The 16,220-nt window shown below is 34.7% G+C and overlaps 1 protein-coding gene across 2 annotated transcripts in view; it reads left to right on the top strand.

Moving 5' to 3' along the window:
* The window catches only part of prune (prune exopolyphosphatase), a 48,858-nt gene extending 33,305 nt beyond the window's left edge, over positions 1 to 15,553 (top strand). For both annotated transcript variants that reach the window (XM_039750432.1, XM_039750422.1), the window contains exons 3-8: positions 4,986 to 5,182; positions 5,728 to 5,912; positions 6,413 to 6,571; positions 6,977 to 7,071; positions 11,108 to 11,266; positions 11,716 to 15,553. In XM_039750432.1, the coding sequence (XP_039606366.1) occupies positions 4,986 to 5,182; positions 5,728 to 5,912; positions 6,413 to 6,571; positions 6,977 to 7,071; positions 11,108 to 11,266; positions 11,716 to 12,207 (1,287 nt within the window). In that variant the 3' untranslated portion in view covers positions 12,208 to 15,553. The remainder of the gene's footprint in view (positions 1 to 4,985; positions 5,183 to 5,727; positions 5,913 to 6,412; positions 6,572 to 6,976; positions 7,072 to 11,107; positions 11,267 to 11,715) is intronic.
* Positions 15,554 to 16,220: the final 667 nt, after the last annotated feature.

The following is a 16,220-nucleotide window of genomic DNA, read 5'->3' on the forward strand; positions in this document are numbered from 1 at the left end:
TTGTCTGTCACAACCCCGTCTGTGTCATGAGTGATGTCAGAGCGTAATATTTTTAATGTGTTTTTCTGTATATTTAGATTTTTTCCTGTTATTAGCAGCTTGCTAATTGTGTAATAATGATGGCAGTGTATTGGTGAATCATAATAATACACAGTATTTATCCTTCTTGGTTATTTCCATAGTATTTAAAATTATGTAAATATAATTTTTATTTTAATTGTGAAAGGAAATGCTTTTGACATTCAACATTTAATTTGCCATAGTTATCAGTTTGTATATATGAGTTGTTTGGCAGACAACCATATCCAAGATAGTGTTGTTTTGTTTGCCATATGATTAGTGTAGATTTTGTCCAGATAAATTTGATCATTTTTAAGGGTGCTTCTTTTTCTTTTAATTAGAAAATTCAAAAATTCTTTCTAGCATTGAAAGTGCACATTTGTTTCATGAGTCAAGATAGTGCAAATTACTGTCTTCGTACAAATTGCTACAGGTGATTCCTCAGTGGGGAATTCCGGTGACATGGTCGAACTTTGTAAGCTTTTTCCGAAAGGTAGGCAAACAGTAATTGAAATCCTTAAGTAGGGAGGTGTTTTTGCCATTTCTGGGTTGAAAACAGCAAATGGACATCCTGTAACATCTACATCCACAAAGACAGTCTATTGCTTTCCACACAACAAGCCTTAGATTGCTAGGAAGCAAACGGTCTCCTGAATAAGAAAAGAGAGCATTCAAATCTGGTGACAAATTGGCTCTAAAGGATGTACAGCGTGTGCTAAAGAAAAAGCAGAGTGAATGAAAGGAAGCTTACAAAGCTAAAATAGAAAACAAACTCACTAAGAAGCATGACTGGAATGGACTCGGAATAACAAGACAAGGCAGTGAGACCACGTTTAAAACAAGTTCAAGGACATCTAACCAAGCAGTTGTTGAAATTCCTTTGACAGACGAACGTCATGTGCTCCCAGCTCTTAAAAAATGACAAGCGACAAGTAGAACATGCAGCTTGCCAGCAGCAGCAGAAAGCCAGCAGATGATCCGACAGCTTTTCCTTAGCGTGCGTTCAGCCCACCCCTGATAACATGAGCGGCAGAGATGCGATGTGGCAAAAGGACACCTGTTGTACAGGCTTTTAAATGATCAACGTGCAGTGCGACAAAAAGCTTGCCAGCAGCAGAAAGACAGCAGATTATCCAACGGCATCTCCTTAGCGTGCGTTCATAAGCCCCACCACAACACGAGCAGCGTTATATGTCCTGCGAGAAAGATTTAACCACACCCGGGGCTGGAAATAATGGAAGTTTTAAAGTAAAAGTGAAAGTAATGCTTATGTAACAATTCGCATGAAAATAACAATCTCTTTAAATTGTATATTTAGTAAACCAAATCCGGGGTTGGGTGAGCGAAGCGAGCAGGGGGCAGAGCCCCCTAGTACTATTAAAGTTTCAAAACGTTAATAATCTTGGAAGAATAATATTCCAAGAAGATACTAAATGGCCCTAGGAGTCTTGCAGTATGACATCCCTGGAACACTATTTTGTAAGGATCCTTAATGTAACTTTTCAGAAATCCCATTAATTCTGACAGAAAACATCAGACCTCTTTAGGACTTGACACAATACCTTAGCCCAGATACAAGCTCTGATCATCACTCCATACTGACATATACAATTATACGGTTAATTACTGCAATTCTTTTGGTTAGTTCCTGTTTGTTTGAGAAAAGGTACAGTATGTGCATTACATTTACATTTCTTTTTAAAATCATTTGACCACAGAAGTGTTTTTATTTTTTTACCCTTTCTGTCTGGAAAATTTCTTAAGCAAATAAAGAATTTTTTTTTGGATAGTTCTAAAATTCATGATGATAATTATTACAATCGACTTTTCTGTCTGTATTTAATTGTATGACTTATCCATTTTCAGCAAAGCTACAACCAAAGCATGAAATAAATAAAAATCATACAGCATCTTGAATATGAATGGATTTTGTCTTTTAAACAAATTTTCTCATTAGTCGGAGGAGCAGGCTGCTGTGTACACAGGAGAGCTTACCATAAAAAATAAACCAATGAATGCTCATCTGGAAGTACAATGCATAGAATGTAGTGATGTGGAATAAGAAACCTGCATGTTTTGAACCTCACTGAAAGAAGATAAACTTGTCTGTCTGATGCCTCATATAACTTAACAAAATGGGGAAAAAAAATTAAAGGGCAGATATTGCTGCTGAACTCGCTGAAGCTATAACCCTTTGTAAAGCATCTCACCATTGGGCCACATGCACTTTACTGTCAGAAAAATGGGCGAGCACAACTGCACTGGAAAATTGGTGCTCGGATGGTAAATGTGACATGAGCTATGATTTTCTGTAATTTGACATGGTGCAGTAATGTGATCATCAATTTCTATAGTTAAATCTGACATGCCCCTTGACAATAACTCATATGATGTGATATTGATTTTAGTTTTAAAGGTCACATAGTTGGTTAAATGGAGATTACCTATCTGTAGTCAAGGGGTTTCAATTGATTGTAGTATAAATAAACCTTATGTGGAAGATCCAGCTTGTGGTGAATTAGCATTGTTGCCTAATCTACATAATGAAGACACTGAAGGAACACTGTAGTGAATTCCATGAAAAGGTGATTGAAAATCACAAGTCGGGGATAGATACAAGAAAACATGCAAATCACTTAATATCTCTCTTTGGAGTGCAGTTAAATCAATCATTATGAAATGGAAAGAGTATGGAAGAATCTGCCTAGACCAGTCCGTCTACAAAATCTGAGTAATCGTGCAACAAGAATAATAGTGAGGAAGGCAATCAAGAGTCATGTGTTAACTCACAAGACATTACAAGCTACAGTGGCTGAAATTGGAGAGACTGTGCTTATGGCTCCTGCCTGGGTACTTCACCAGTCCCAACTTTACCCTGAAAGGTTTGTGAGGGTAAGGCTAAAGGGATGCAACAAAATACAGGGGAATCCTGGAGGAAAACCTGATGCAATCTGTAAGAAACAAGTGCCTTGGAAGAATATTAGTTTTCCAGTAGGACAATGATTCCAAGCATAATGCCAAAGATACACAGGAATGGCTTTAAAGCAACAATGTTAATGTTCTAGAGTTGCTGAGTCAGAGTCCAGATCTCAGTCCATTTTAAGAATTTCTGGATGGACTTGAAAAGGTTGTTCCCTCACAATCCCCTTTCAAATGTACAGAGCTTGAGCAGTTGTTCAAAGAAGAATGAGGAAAATTAGCAGTGTCCAGATGTGCAAAATTGATATTGACTTATACACACAGACACAAGGCTGGATTTGCTGCCATCTACTAAATGCTGACCTGAAGGCGAGAATACTTATGCATTCAATTATTTAGTCTTTTATAATTGTAATATGCCCTGCGGTGGGCTGGCACCCTGCCCGGTGTTTGTTTCCTGCCTTGCGCCCTGTGTTGGCTGGAATTGGCTCCAGCAGACCGCCTTGACCCTGTAGTTGGGATATAGCGGGTTGGATATTGGATGGATGGATGGATATTTGTAATAAATTTAAATCACATGAAAAAGATCTGTTTTCACTTTTACATTGAAGGATATTTTTCCTATTGATTAGTGTTAAAAAAAAGTCCAATTCAATCCAGTTTGATTTAGTATTATATAATAATAAAATGTGTTAAAATCCAGCGGGTGAGTATATTTTATTGGCACTGACCTTTGAATTTCAGACCTTACTTGTTTGAGTAGGTAATCTTATACAATTTTTATGAGCAGTTTTAGTGCTGTGCTAATATCAGAATATATACTCACTTTATCTGAAGAGCAAGTTTCATATTTTTTAAGTTAGGGGTATATTTTCACATTTGAGTTAGGCTGTCATTTGACTGTTTTTTTTGGGCAACACTATGTTAGTAAGTTAAGCAAACAATGTAATACAAACTTGTAAAGTATGAAACTGCAAGGAAAGTTCAGTAGTTTTGAGGAAATTTGTAAGAAACTGTTACAGGTACCAAGGAAGAAGTAGCCATCAATAGTAGTGTTCGAGAAGGAGTTTCTAATCAAATACTGTGTCCAGTACTTTGGGCTTCTAACCACTAAAGATACACAGCCTTTTAACTGTATTGCTTGTAGAGTATATACAATCAAAATAGTAACAATTTGATCTTATGAATCAGTAGCAAAACTACAGCTGATTCTTTATTATAAAAGTTGCTCTTTCCACTGAACGTAGTCGGTCGTCATCAAAGCATATCGATATGATAACTGAGTTAGTTGGTCCTAAAGTCAAATTAGCCTTTATTGGACAGTTGCAATGACAAAACTTGAAACACTAGGACAAGTCAGTGAATGATAAGCAAAGAGGTAGAAAAACAGAAAAACAATATTATAGATTAGTGGTTTAGTTTACTTGAAAACAATGCTTAATTGAGAAATGAACCTTTTTTTTAAATAACTTTTTAACAGTTAAAAGCAAGAACTTTAAATGAGGCATTTCTTATTCTCTGATTTTTACCATCAGATGGTAAAAGGTTGATATTTCTGTACTGTAGGTTTTTTGGTACATTTTTTTTGCTTCATAATGTGCCAGTTCCTGCCACCTTCTTTTATATTTGCTTTTATACTGTGTTTCATTACAAGTTGAAGTTTCCAGGCTGTGTTGAGGACTGCCAATAAATGCTGTACCTTTATCTGTGGTACAGTTCACTTTGAACAACATTTTGCACAGGATTCCACATATTTCTTACATACAGGAGGTGTGTGGTAAACCACAGTGTATTTGAGTGATCTATGCTTATGCTCAAAATGATCCAAATTAAAACTCATTAAAAGGACTAACTTAAACAAATTAGATATGATTATACTACTTTTGTCATGTCTTCTGTTAAAAGTCTTGCTTTTACTTTTGAAATGGATATCTTTGAGTTGCCTTTCCCTTGTTGCTATTTATATACTGTAAGTTTAATAAAATGAATTTTATTTTTACCTGCAGACAACTAGGAAGACTGTTATCCCAGTGTTAAACATCCCACGCTCTGAGTTTGCTTTACGGACGGAAAACACATATTTTCTCAATGAGAACCAGATTTCAGAGGACTGGTTGATTTTCAAAAATGAAATTGACCTCCACGAACTTCATCAGTCTGGTCTGTTAACTTTGACACTAGTGGACCATCATGTGTTGCCTAGGTAAAATTTGTAATACATGAACTCTTGAACCATAGAACCCTGTTTTTGTTGTGTCATTTTTATTTTAATAACTTAAATAAAGTATTTACCTGTATGACCTTTCTTCAGGTTCAGGAGTATTTCTTTTAAATTGTACAATTTTATAATGGAATAGTGAGACGTGAAGCTAATTCTTAATCAAAACTATCCCTATCGAGAGAAAGAGAGGCGAGCCAATAAAAAAATGCTATTCTATAAAAGGAACAAGAAAAGAAGGATATCCTTTTCCCCTAAATGGAGGCTTATTCCAAAAAGTTATTGATAAGATCCCACCATTTTTTTGGAAAGTTTTTAGCAGATCCTCTAAGTGAGAATTAGATTTTTCCCATTTTCAAATTTTGCTTTGCCTCATTAAGTTTGACTTGACTGTATGAAATATTTGCTTCTAAATAAAATCAATACAATTAAAAAAAAAAAAAAATATATATATATATATATATATATATATATATATATATATAGTTACCAGTTGGCTCAGGAAATTTTAATTAAAGTTTTACATTCAGGAAGGACCAGATCCTGGAGGAGGCAGTTGTGGATGTGATAGACCACCGCCCTTTGGAAAGGCTAAGCTCCCTCTCCTGTGGCCTTACATCAGAGTTGGTGGGATCCTGTGCTACTCTCATAACAGAACGAATATTGAAGAATGCACCAGAGGTGCTTGATAAAAAGTTGGCAACACTGCTGTATGGTAAATTTAAACAATCACTACATGTAACATAAATTCACTACCTGCATCTTATTAAAGATAGAATAATTTGGTCTACTACCATTCAATACAGTTCGTCTCTGTAGTTACGTGGACACACTGATCATTAAACAGCCTAATTTAGAACTGTGTAATTCCTATTCCTTAAAGGTAATTTTTTACAAATGTCATTTATGATCAATATTTAAAATGTTTTGGTTGTACATGTAGATACATGTATTACTCTTTACAGTAATATAACAAATAAAATTAACAATATGTATAATAATTCACTTAAGCTAATTATATATAGCCAAATAAATTGATTAGATTTTCTTTCATTTCCAGTTGAATGTTTTATACTAGAACATAACTCTGATTTTCTAGATTTTCCCTGCTATGAACACTTAATCCTTTGCACTGTTAAAATCTTACATTTTGATATGAGTCTCTGTGATTAGATAGTTGATGTTTTTTTTTTTTGTTTTTTTTACTGTGTATAGGTACCATTGTGCTAGACTGTGTAAATATGGCACCAGAAGCAGGAAAGGTCACTTTCAAGGACACAGAATATATCTCCAAATTAGAGGCAAAGTTTCCAGATCTGCCTTCAAGACACCAACTCTTTGAGTCTCTGCAGAAAGCAAAATTCAATGTGTCAGGTAAATGGGCTGTCTCATTTGGAACAGACTTGGCATTAATCTATCTTACTATATTCCAACATATGCTATAAACCATTTAAAAATTCTTGTTCAATACATATGTTACTGCCTACATTTTTGCTTTGTTTTTTAAGCAACTAGAGACTTTATTAAATGTTAAAACTATAAGGTACTAAAATATTTAGTATTGACAAAAAGTAGAGTTCTATTTTGACCATTACTTAATCTCCATTTCCATCATTAAGGCCTTTTTGATTAATTATTGTTTTCTGCTGTTAAGAGACGTTACTGACAATTTTTTCTAAACTTAAAATTAGTATAATTTGTTGTAATTTTTATTAATATTTATTATATATATATATTGATATTGATATCATATATATATATATATATATATATATATAGGTCTTACTACAGAACAGATGCTTCTGAAGGATATGAAGGTTCTATCTGGAGGAAATACCAGACTTGCTATTAGTGTGGTCTACCTGAAACTTGAGGTAAAGTGAATGGAATTCATGGTTCTAGGTTCTAAAATATGTAGGTATAATTTGTAGTGCTGTGCTTTATTTACTAATAACCTGTTGTCATAGATGTATGTTTCACTATATATTATGACGAAACGTTAATGAATCTTGTATACGATAGATAAAACCCCTTGAAGAGACAAATATTCTTTGTGAAAACATTTGTTTATGTACAGGGTTATTTTATGTTATTTTCTAACTCCAGAATTATACTGTTTATGTTTTAGTTTCCCTGAACAAATAAGAATATATTTTGCAAACTATGGTCTATGTTTAATTTGGCATTGTTGTTTGTTTGTTATTTCTGAATGTTAGGTTTTCATTTTTGTAAAGTATATTTTGCTATTTTAAAGTACTCCTTGGATTTTGAGAAATGATGTGCTTTAGCTTATGTGTTTATCCCCATCAGCAGTGAAAAATTCTTATGTTACTTATTTCTTGTAATTCTTATGTCAAAACATCCAGTCATATGTTCACAACTTGCAAAACACATGCATGTTGTGCTGAAATATGTTTTTATAAATACTTTTGGAAAATCAGAGTAGTGCACACAAAGGAAACATGTTCACACAGGGACAAGCTCTGCCTCTCCCCTCTTTCATTGGTCAAGATTCCTGATTCAATTCTAAAGCTCTGGATTTCCTATGATAGGTGCAGGTAATGCAAACTATGTAGTAGCATGCAACACAGTAGGTCCATCTACAGTATATGTAGGAGTATACAATAATTTTACTCTGAAACACAGAGCTATCTCCCTACCACTACAATACTATTTTTCTTTATAGTTGTCTGCCTTTTTGGTTTCACTGCAGGTGCTATTGTTTTTTCCTGAAGGCAAGGCTTCTGGGTTTTGTGAATACATCTTGAAATTCTGTTTTGCTGTCTTTTTGTAAATATTTTTATTGAGATTTAATGACCAGCAACAAAACAGCATGCAATGTCATAATTAGACCATTCAATGAAATCAATGACAGCAGTGCAAGAATAAACAGTGGGAGCTCTAGTGCTGTGAACTTTATTCAGTTTATCTAAATAACACTAAACCTACACTTTTTTAGAGAAAAACACCTTAAAAAGATATCATTTAAAGCTTGAAGCCCTAAACAGGTACCTCAGTGTGTATAAAGTGCCTTAAACTTAATTTAGAGCAATCAAACACCTAATGGATTTATTAATTAACAAACCTTAATGAATTAATCTTAATTAAACAAATATAAGTTAAAAAAGAAAATTAAAAAAAAAACTCAAAATACAAACACAAGGCTAATAAACATATACTGTACTTAATAAACATAATTCTGCACTTAACCTAGAATAAATGAGAAACCAAGTAATTAAAAAAAGCATAAAAATAATTAATTGTAACTATTGTGATTAAACACTCAAAACTCAAAAGCCTTTAAAGACATTTTCAAAACACAAAGAGAGGACATTTCAAATCTATCTAATAATATAAATCAGAAGGCAGAGCACTAAAACAATAGACAGAACACAAATACAGGAGCTATCATAACCTGGGGCTATGCCCTGAGCAACCCAGAGAACTAAAACACTATATATTAAAAGAAGTAATGCTAAAGCAGTCATGCTCAAGAGACCTAAGTATGCAGTGCAAATGGGAGAAATGCTTCAGAAAAAGGCTTAATTTAGTAAAATTCAGAAGAAGAACACCATAGATATATCAATTTTCAGAGTATTGCTCTTCAGGTTATACCCAGGGTAACAGTTACCTTTCTAGTCATAAAATAAAAAGAATGCCTTTGGTTTTAGTGGAAGCTCAGGTTTGCACAAGAATCTTACTGCGATTATTCTTAAGGCTTTGTGGGTATTTTTATTGTATTAAATAAAATTAATATTATCTTCCGTGATGCGCTCAAGTTATAGAGAAACATTTCAGAAAGGACCAAAGGAAGGAAAACAACATGAAGCTCAGTTACGCCATACGAGCCCCAAACACCATCCTCTGTGATTCACTGATGAAAAATGGTGGCTGTGAAGTATTGTGACCCAAATAATGTGGTCTTGTACTTCAAAATCTCATCAAATTTATAGACATTAAAGGACTATACAGATTCAGATTGTCAAAGTCAATTTTTTTTTTTACAGAAATACTCCACCCAAAAAAATTTATTTATTTATTTATGTATTGTTTATTACTTACAGTTTATTTTTGTAGTGATGGCCAAGGTAAAAACTTGTACAACAGAGATCACAACATTTAACATCAAATGGGCTTCAGTTTAACCGGAGTGAAGCTGGGGGCAATACTGATAAACAATATTTTATAATAAAATGTACAGTGGGTACGGAAAGTATTCAGACCCCCTTCAATTTTTCACTCTTTGTTATATTGCAGCCATTTGCTAAAATCATTTAAATTAATTTTTTCCCTCATTAATGTACACACAGCACCCCATATTGACAGACAAAAAAAAGAATTTTTGAAATTGTTGCAGATTTATCAAAAAAGAAAAACTGAAATATCACATGGTCCGAAGTATTCAGACCCTTTGCTCAGTATTTAGTAGAAGCACCCTTTTGAGCTAATACAGCCATGAGTCTTCTTGGGAAAGATGCAACAAGTTTTTCACACCTGGATTTGGGGATTCCATTCCTCCTTGCAGATCCTCTCTAGTTCTGTCAAGTTGGATGGTAAACGCTGGTGGACAACCATTTTTAGGTCTCTCCAGAGATGCTCAATTGGGTTTAAGTCAGGGCTCTGGCTGGGCCATTCAAGAACAGTCACAGTGTTGTTGTGAAGCCACTCCTTTGTTATTTTAGCTATGTACTTAGGGTCATTGTCTTATTGGAAGGTAAACCTTCGGCCCAGTCTGAGGTCCTTAGCACTCTGGAGAAGGTTTTTGTCCAGGATATCCCTGTACTTGGCCGCATTCATCTTTCCCTCGATTGCAACCAGTCGTCCTGTCCCTGCAGCTGAAAAACACCGCCACAGCATGATGCTGCCACCGCCATGCTTCACTGTGGGGACTGTATTGGACAAGTGATGAGCAGTGCCTGGTTGTCTCCAAACATACCGCTTAGAATTAAGGCCAAAAAGTTCTATCTTGGTCTCATCAGACCAGAGAATCTTATTTCTCACCATCTCAGAGTCCTTCAGGTGTCTTTTAGCAAACTCCAAGATAGAACTTTTTGGCCTTAATTCTAAGTGGTATGTGTGGAGACAACCAGGCACTGCTCATCACTTGTCCAATACAGTCCCCACAGTGAAGCATGGCGGTGGCAGCATCATGCTGTGGGGTGGTTTTTCAGCTGCAGGGACAGGACGACTGGTTGCAATCGAGGGAAAGATGAATGCGGCCAAGTACAGGGATATCCTGGACAAAAACCTTCTCCAGAGTGCTAAGGACCTCAGACTGGGCCGAAGGTTTACCTTCCAACAAGACAATGACCCTAAGCACACAGCTAAAATAACAAAGGAGTGGCTTCACAACAACTCTGTGACTGTTCTTGAATGGCCCAGCCAGAGCCCTGACTTAAACCCAATTGAGCATCTCTGGAGAGACCTAAAAATGGCTGTCCACCAACGTTTACCATCCAACCTGACAGAACTGGAGAGGATCTGCAAGGAGGAATGGCAGAGGATCCCCAAATCCAGGTTTGAAAAACTTGTTGCATCTTTCCCAAGAAGACTCATGGCTGTATTAGCTCAAAAGGGTGCTTCTAATAAATACTGAGCAAAGGGTCTTAATACTTCGGACCATGTGATATTTCAGTTTTTCTTTTTTGATAAATCTGCAACAATTTCAAAAATTCTTTTTTTTGTCTGTCAATATGGGGTGCCGTGTGTACATTAATGAGGGAAAAAATTAATTTAAATGATTTTAGCAAATGGCTGCAATATAACAAAGAGTGAAAAATTGAAGGGGGTCTGAATACTTTCCGTACCCACTGTATATAGTTGGTTCTTCAGTTCCCATTTTTACACAATAGCATATTATTTAATGTTTGCAACTGACCACTTCCCCATTCTTACATTTGTTTTATTAAGGCCTTCCTGCAACGTCCCAATGTTTGTCAGGATCTTTGCGAGTTCTGTCACAAGTTCAAGTACAATATCCTGGTAGCTATGACAATATCCTTTAATGAAAAGAATGAACCTTTCCGCCAAATTGCTGTATACAGCCAAAGTGGACAACTGAGAGAACAGGTAAGCCTGGTTGCTGAAAAAGATAATAATTTAAATTAAATTTAAAATTAAATTATAAACCACAATTTTTTCAATGCCTTCTGTTATTGCCACGTAAAGTTGTTTGTGGTGGATGAAATTTTACCATAACTTTTATTATTATTACCATATATTTGGCTAAAGCATTTGTAATTGGTGACTTATACTGTGTTGACACATTTTACAAGTATTTTTTTCATTTGGCATACTGCTCAAAGTCTCACTGTAATACATACATTATGTGGAAATTGAACCAGCACACTTTTTGATTATGCTCCCATGCCGTAGCCACAACATCTAACTTCCAGAGTCTCTTATGAAAGCTAAAATCACTTTAAACTTAAACACTATTACATTTGTAACACAATTAAATAACTACTGAAAGTACTGTTTTTTCTAAACAATTCAGTGTTTTCTTCTTGGTTCTCTAGTTATGCCAAACATTGGAGAAGGCCCAGAATCCACATCTTAACTTGTCATCTTTTAGATGTCCTCCTCCTGAAATTAGAGCGTACCTACAAGGCAACACTTTAGCATCTCGTAAAAAAGTCCTTCCAATTATTAAAGATTTTCTTAATAACCTTGACTGTAAGGAAGGAGCAGTCTGTGCTGAAAATGGAGAATGTGAGCTGGAAGATCAAGGTGAGCAGTTTGAACGTTTTGATCCTGCATGCAGTGTTTTGTATGAAGAGGAGCCACAGTCCCGATGTAGCTCTGTGTTACAGTCCAGACACCAGGTAACTGAGGACCTTGCAGTTGAAGAGGATGTCCGCCTGCCGCCTACTCCTATGAACAGCCTGGTGGAGGGCTGCCCCCTAGATGGTGGCCTCCCCAAACTGACTGCAGAGGACTTGCTTGAAAAATTTGGACAAATAGCTGATGAGGAAGATATGGAAGAAAGCAACTTAAATATGAGACATTAAAGAAAATGAAAATATTTGCTTGTGCACTATTTTCTCTAACTGTTTAAATTAAGCCTTGTTTAATTTTCTAGTTACAGCAACAATAACAGAACAGGGATTTATGAATAAATAACACTGTGTTATGGTAAGTCAGGGTTGGTCTGGACATTCTCTCACTCTCCACTTTACAACAATTTCTTTTTCTTTCTGTTTGATAGCAATATTTTCAGATCTATGCACTGGGCTTGTGGAAACAATTTACTGTGTCATACAATAACTTATCATTATTAATATGAACCGGTAGGTATTTGGTTAAAAGTCCACGTGTAACACTTGTTTTCATTAAGCGCACAATCCAGTCACATCCACAGTTCAAAATTAACTGCACATTGTAGATTTGTCCAATTCTCCTTCCTGCATTGGTATAAGATACTAGAGGCCAGTCACTGTTTTGAGACCTCCTACTATAGATTTGTGTATAGATTTCACACATTAACTGCATATTATGTATTTAAAGGCAGGAATTAAACCACAATTGTTGTGTTAAATGACCCTACATTTAATGGAATGCCCAATTTAATTTGCTTGAAAGTTATTTTGTTTAGTGCCTTATGCATTCATATTTCATGCATTTTTCACTTATTCCAAATGCAGTATTGGCCAAGGTACTGGTAGTGATTTTGCAGTTTCCAGTGTAATGTAATTGTCATAACAAGTTTTGTACATAATCGTCATACTTATATTAGATTGAAGACTGACTGAAGGAGAGATAGGGATAGAGTTAAAGTAAGCAAGTGTGTGACATAAAATTAAGGAGAATGGCAAAAGGGAAAGCAAATTATATAATAAGAGACCCCTATTCAGGCATGTTTCATCAGTGGCCAAAATACTACCGGACAATCAACATATTTTTTATGTGTTTCACACAGGCAAATCACCTAGAGATAATCTGGTTGGCCAGTCCATAGCAGAGAAGAAAAATTAGCTAATTCCAGTCACTGTACAATCGTTGCATCTTTTCTAGCATAGTGAGCTGTTGCAGAGCATCTGGCAATGTTTATCTTCCGCCAAGGCCCTGTTATTTTAATTTGTGTAAGTAAAGTTTGAATATTATTTTACTCCATTTTAGAATATATGCAGGTTTTGCTTTTAATTCTGATTCATAATTATAATAACTTAGTTGTCATTTTTTCTGTGATTGGTACACACTTTTTATTTTAATTGATTTTGTTCAACTTGATTAAATGCCAATGAAAAGTTAAATTTACAAGGAATTCTTTAGTTGCTGATTTTCATTTTGAATGCCTTGCCACCATCAGCACGTTTCAACCAATAAATAATTGAAAACAATTTTACAAGTACTGAAATCACCGTCAGGTTTTAGTCCTAGAGTATCACTTTTTTGTATGGCAAATCCCATTGGTTAAGACATGAGATCTTAGTGGAGACTTGGCTGTCAACTCCTATAGTTTCATCAGCTCTTTATTATCAAAATTAGGTAAAAATAAGAAACTATTAAGTGTGATACTAATTTTTAAAAAGGTAAACCTCTAGTTAAAAAAGTGTATCCAGCTCTAACTATAAACCCCTAAGCCTCTTTCAACCAATATTTGTTTTATTTACCCTTTTTTCTGTTAGTTCTGTCTTAGTTTTCAAACAGAATATAACTTATTTCTCACTTTGTTTTCTGTTGACTTAATCATCTCCACCTGATCACAGTGAACCTTTAAAACCGAAATATAAAACATTTCATAGAGCAAAGTATATGTTAATTTAGAAAAGAACTTTTCCATTTTAAAGTTTGCTAAAATATGGGTGATGTGGTACCATACCATTTACCAAAGGTGCCTAGTTCATTTCCACCCTTTTTTGAATCTGTTTTAAGAGTTGTGTGAGATCAGAGCATATCCCAGCAGCATCAGTCGCAAAGCTAGACAAGGTGCCAGTTCATCTCAGGACACTGTTACACTCAAACATATTGCTGGAATGAACTTTGTATGAACACTGCCATTCTTTTGTGTTCCTTCAGGCTTTCTGATGCCTCTAATGTTTGTCCAAAAGTCCGGACAGCATACTTCTAGTTTTTTGTCAAGGCTGAATTGCCCCGTTATGTTTATGTGGACACTGTGTAATGAATTAGATATTCTGCTTAAGGACAGATTCTTCCTTATGCTTATTGGTTCAAAGCTGCAGACTGAATTTACCATGACTCCAAGTGGATTAACAGCTTTAAAAACATGATTTGGTACATAGTAGCATTTTAAAAAGCTATGTCTTGAAAATAATTATGAATATTTCATTATCTATGTTTACTTTAAATGTTTTACTATCTATGCTTGCTTTTTTGAATGCTTGTTATGAAAGGGATGTTTTATGAGTGCTGCTACAATCTCTTCAGATCTTACTTTAAAACAATGCCTGTATTTATAGAATGGCTTGTCATCTAATTCACTGCTGAGTCATTTGCAGCAGTAATGATGGCTTCCTCTAAAAACTAGTTCACTGAATAATTTATGACATACTCTTGTTTATAGTCTGAAGGATTATTACTACTGCAGTTTGTTCAGCTTGTTGTGCTTTATCAAAAAAAGCACTTGCAGCTTCATAACATATATATTTATTTAGCAAGGCTGTGCTGCCTTTGTAGAATGATGCTTACTTGATTGGCGAAGTGAAGGTGATGCATTTACAGTATGAAAGTGGATGGGAGCACAGCAATTATATTGGAGGTGTCCTGTGCCACCCAAAGCACTTATTGAAAAAGCTGATTGATAGTGGCTTTACAGCCCTCTAGTGGTGGGAAAATTAATACCTCTTTTGTATCACTGTCACAAATGTAAATGTGTTTGCATGTCTTTTTCTCTAGCTCTTTTAGCACAAATTAAGGACATTTCATTGAAGACTTTAAAAGCTAGGAATCCTAGTTTCAAGCATGCCATTACTGAAACTTGATGAACAGTGTTTTTTACTGCCAAATACCCAATAAAATGTGTTGAATATTGATATGGTAGAATTTTAATATATAACTGTTTTTTCTATAGAAAGTTATTTCTGTTGGTTTCATGAACAGAACTGAGTAAAGCTAAAACCAGCTCTGTTGCAGGTACGTTTTTAATGCTAACAGAAATGTCTGTGCATAGATATGTCTATTTATCTTCCTAAAAATACAATTTTATTAGTCATAAAAATGTAAAACCTAAATGTAATGAATATTCTAGAAAATACCTCATATTGCATGTTAATTTATTTTTGTTGTTTGGAAGATTATTATAGCATATACTGTGGGGAAAAAAAAAACTGGTACCTTGATTGGTCCATTCGTTATATGCTTAATAGTGTTAATAAAATTTTTATGATTGAATTTCAAGAATATGCAAGACTGTGCTGAATTGCTCAATCACTTTCTGACACTAATTGTCTCAGATCTACTTAGACAAAATCGTTCTGTAGAAAAAATATTGCATTACATTAAAATATTTATTGCTCCATCAAATCATCCAGAATGCAGAGATAAATTAAATAAAGATTGAATATAAGATGACCAGTTTCAGTGTGCTGTAAGAAAGAAGTGGATATTCAGTCTGCATTTAAATTTTGAAAGCAAATATTACCTGTTGGACTGTTTATCAGAAAGCTTATGGAACATTTAGAGAGAACAGAGGAGAAATTTTTCAAAAATGAAGAAAATGAAGGTCTGAGTATTCACCTAGTTTTAGAAATAGTAAGAAACTCTTTTTTCCCCTAAATCCTTCTGTTTGATATTAACATTAGATGTCAATAAAACATACTTAAAGATATGTTTCTTTTGCCTTTTGGATGTTAAGATTAAACCAAATAGATTTTTTATTATTGTTTTACTTATTTTCCATCAATCTTTTTTGGATATTTCTTGTTTTTTAAATATCTTTTGGATATTTAGAATACCACCTGAAACATTCTGTTCAGCTGTTTTAGGGTGATTTAATGCAGGGTCCCTTCATAGAGTTTCACCATTGCACAAAGTTTCAAAGTTAATTCCTGTGGTGGGCTTTTCA

The sequence above is a fragment of the Polypterus senegalus genome, chromosome 1 (assembly GCF_016835505.1).
Source record: "Polypterus senegalus isolate Bchr_013 chromosome 1, ASM1683550v1, whole genome shotgun sequence".
NCBI classification, from domain to species: domain Eukaryota; kingdom Metazoa; phylum Chordata; class Cladistia; order Polypteriformes; family Polypteridae; genus Polypterus; species Polypterus senegalus.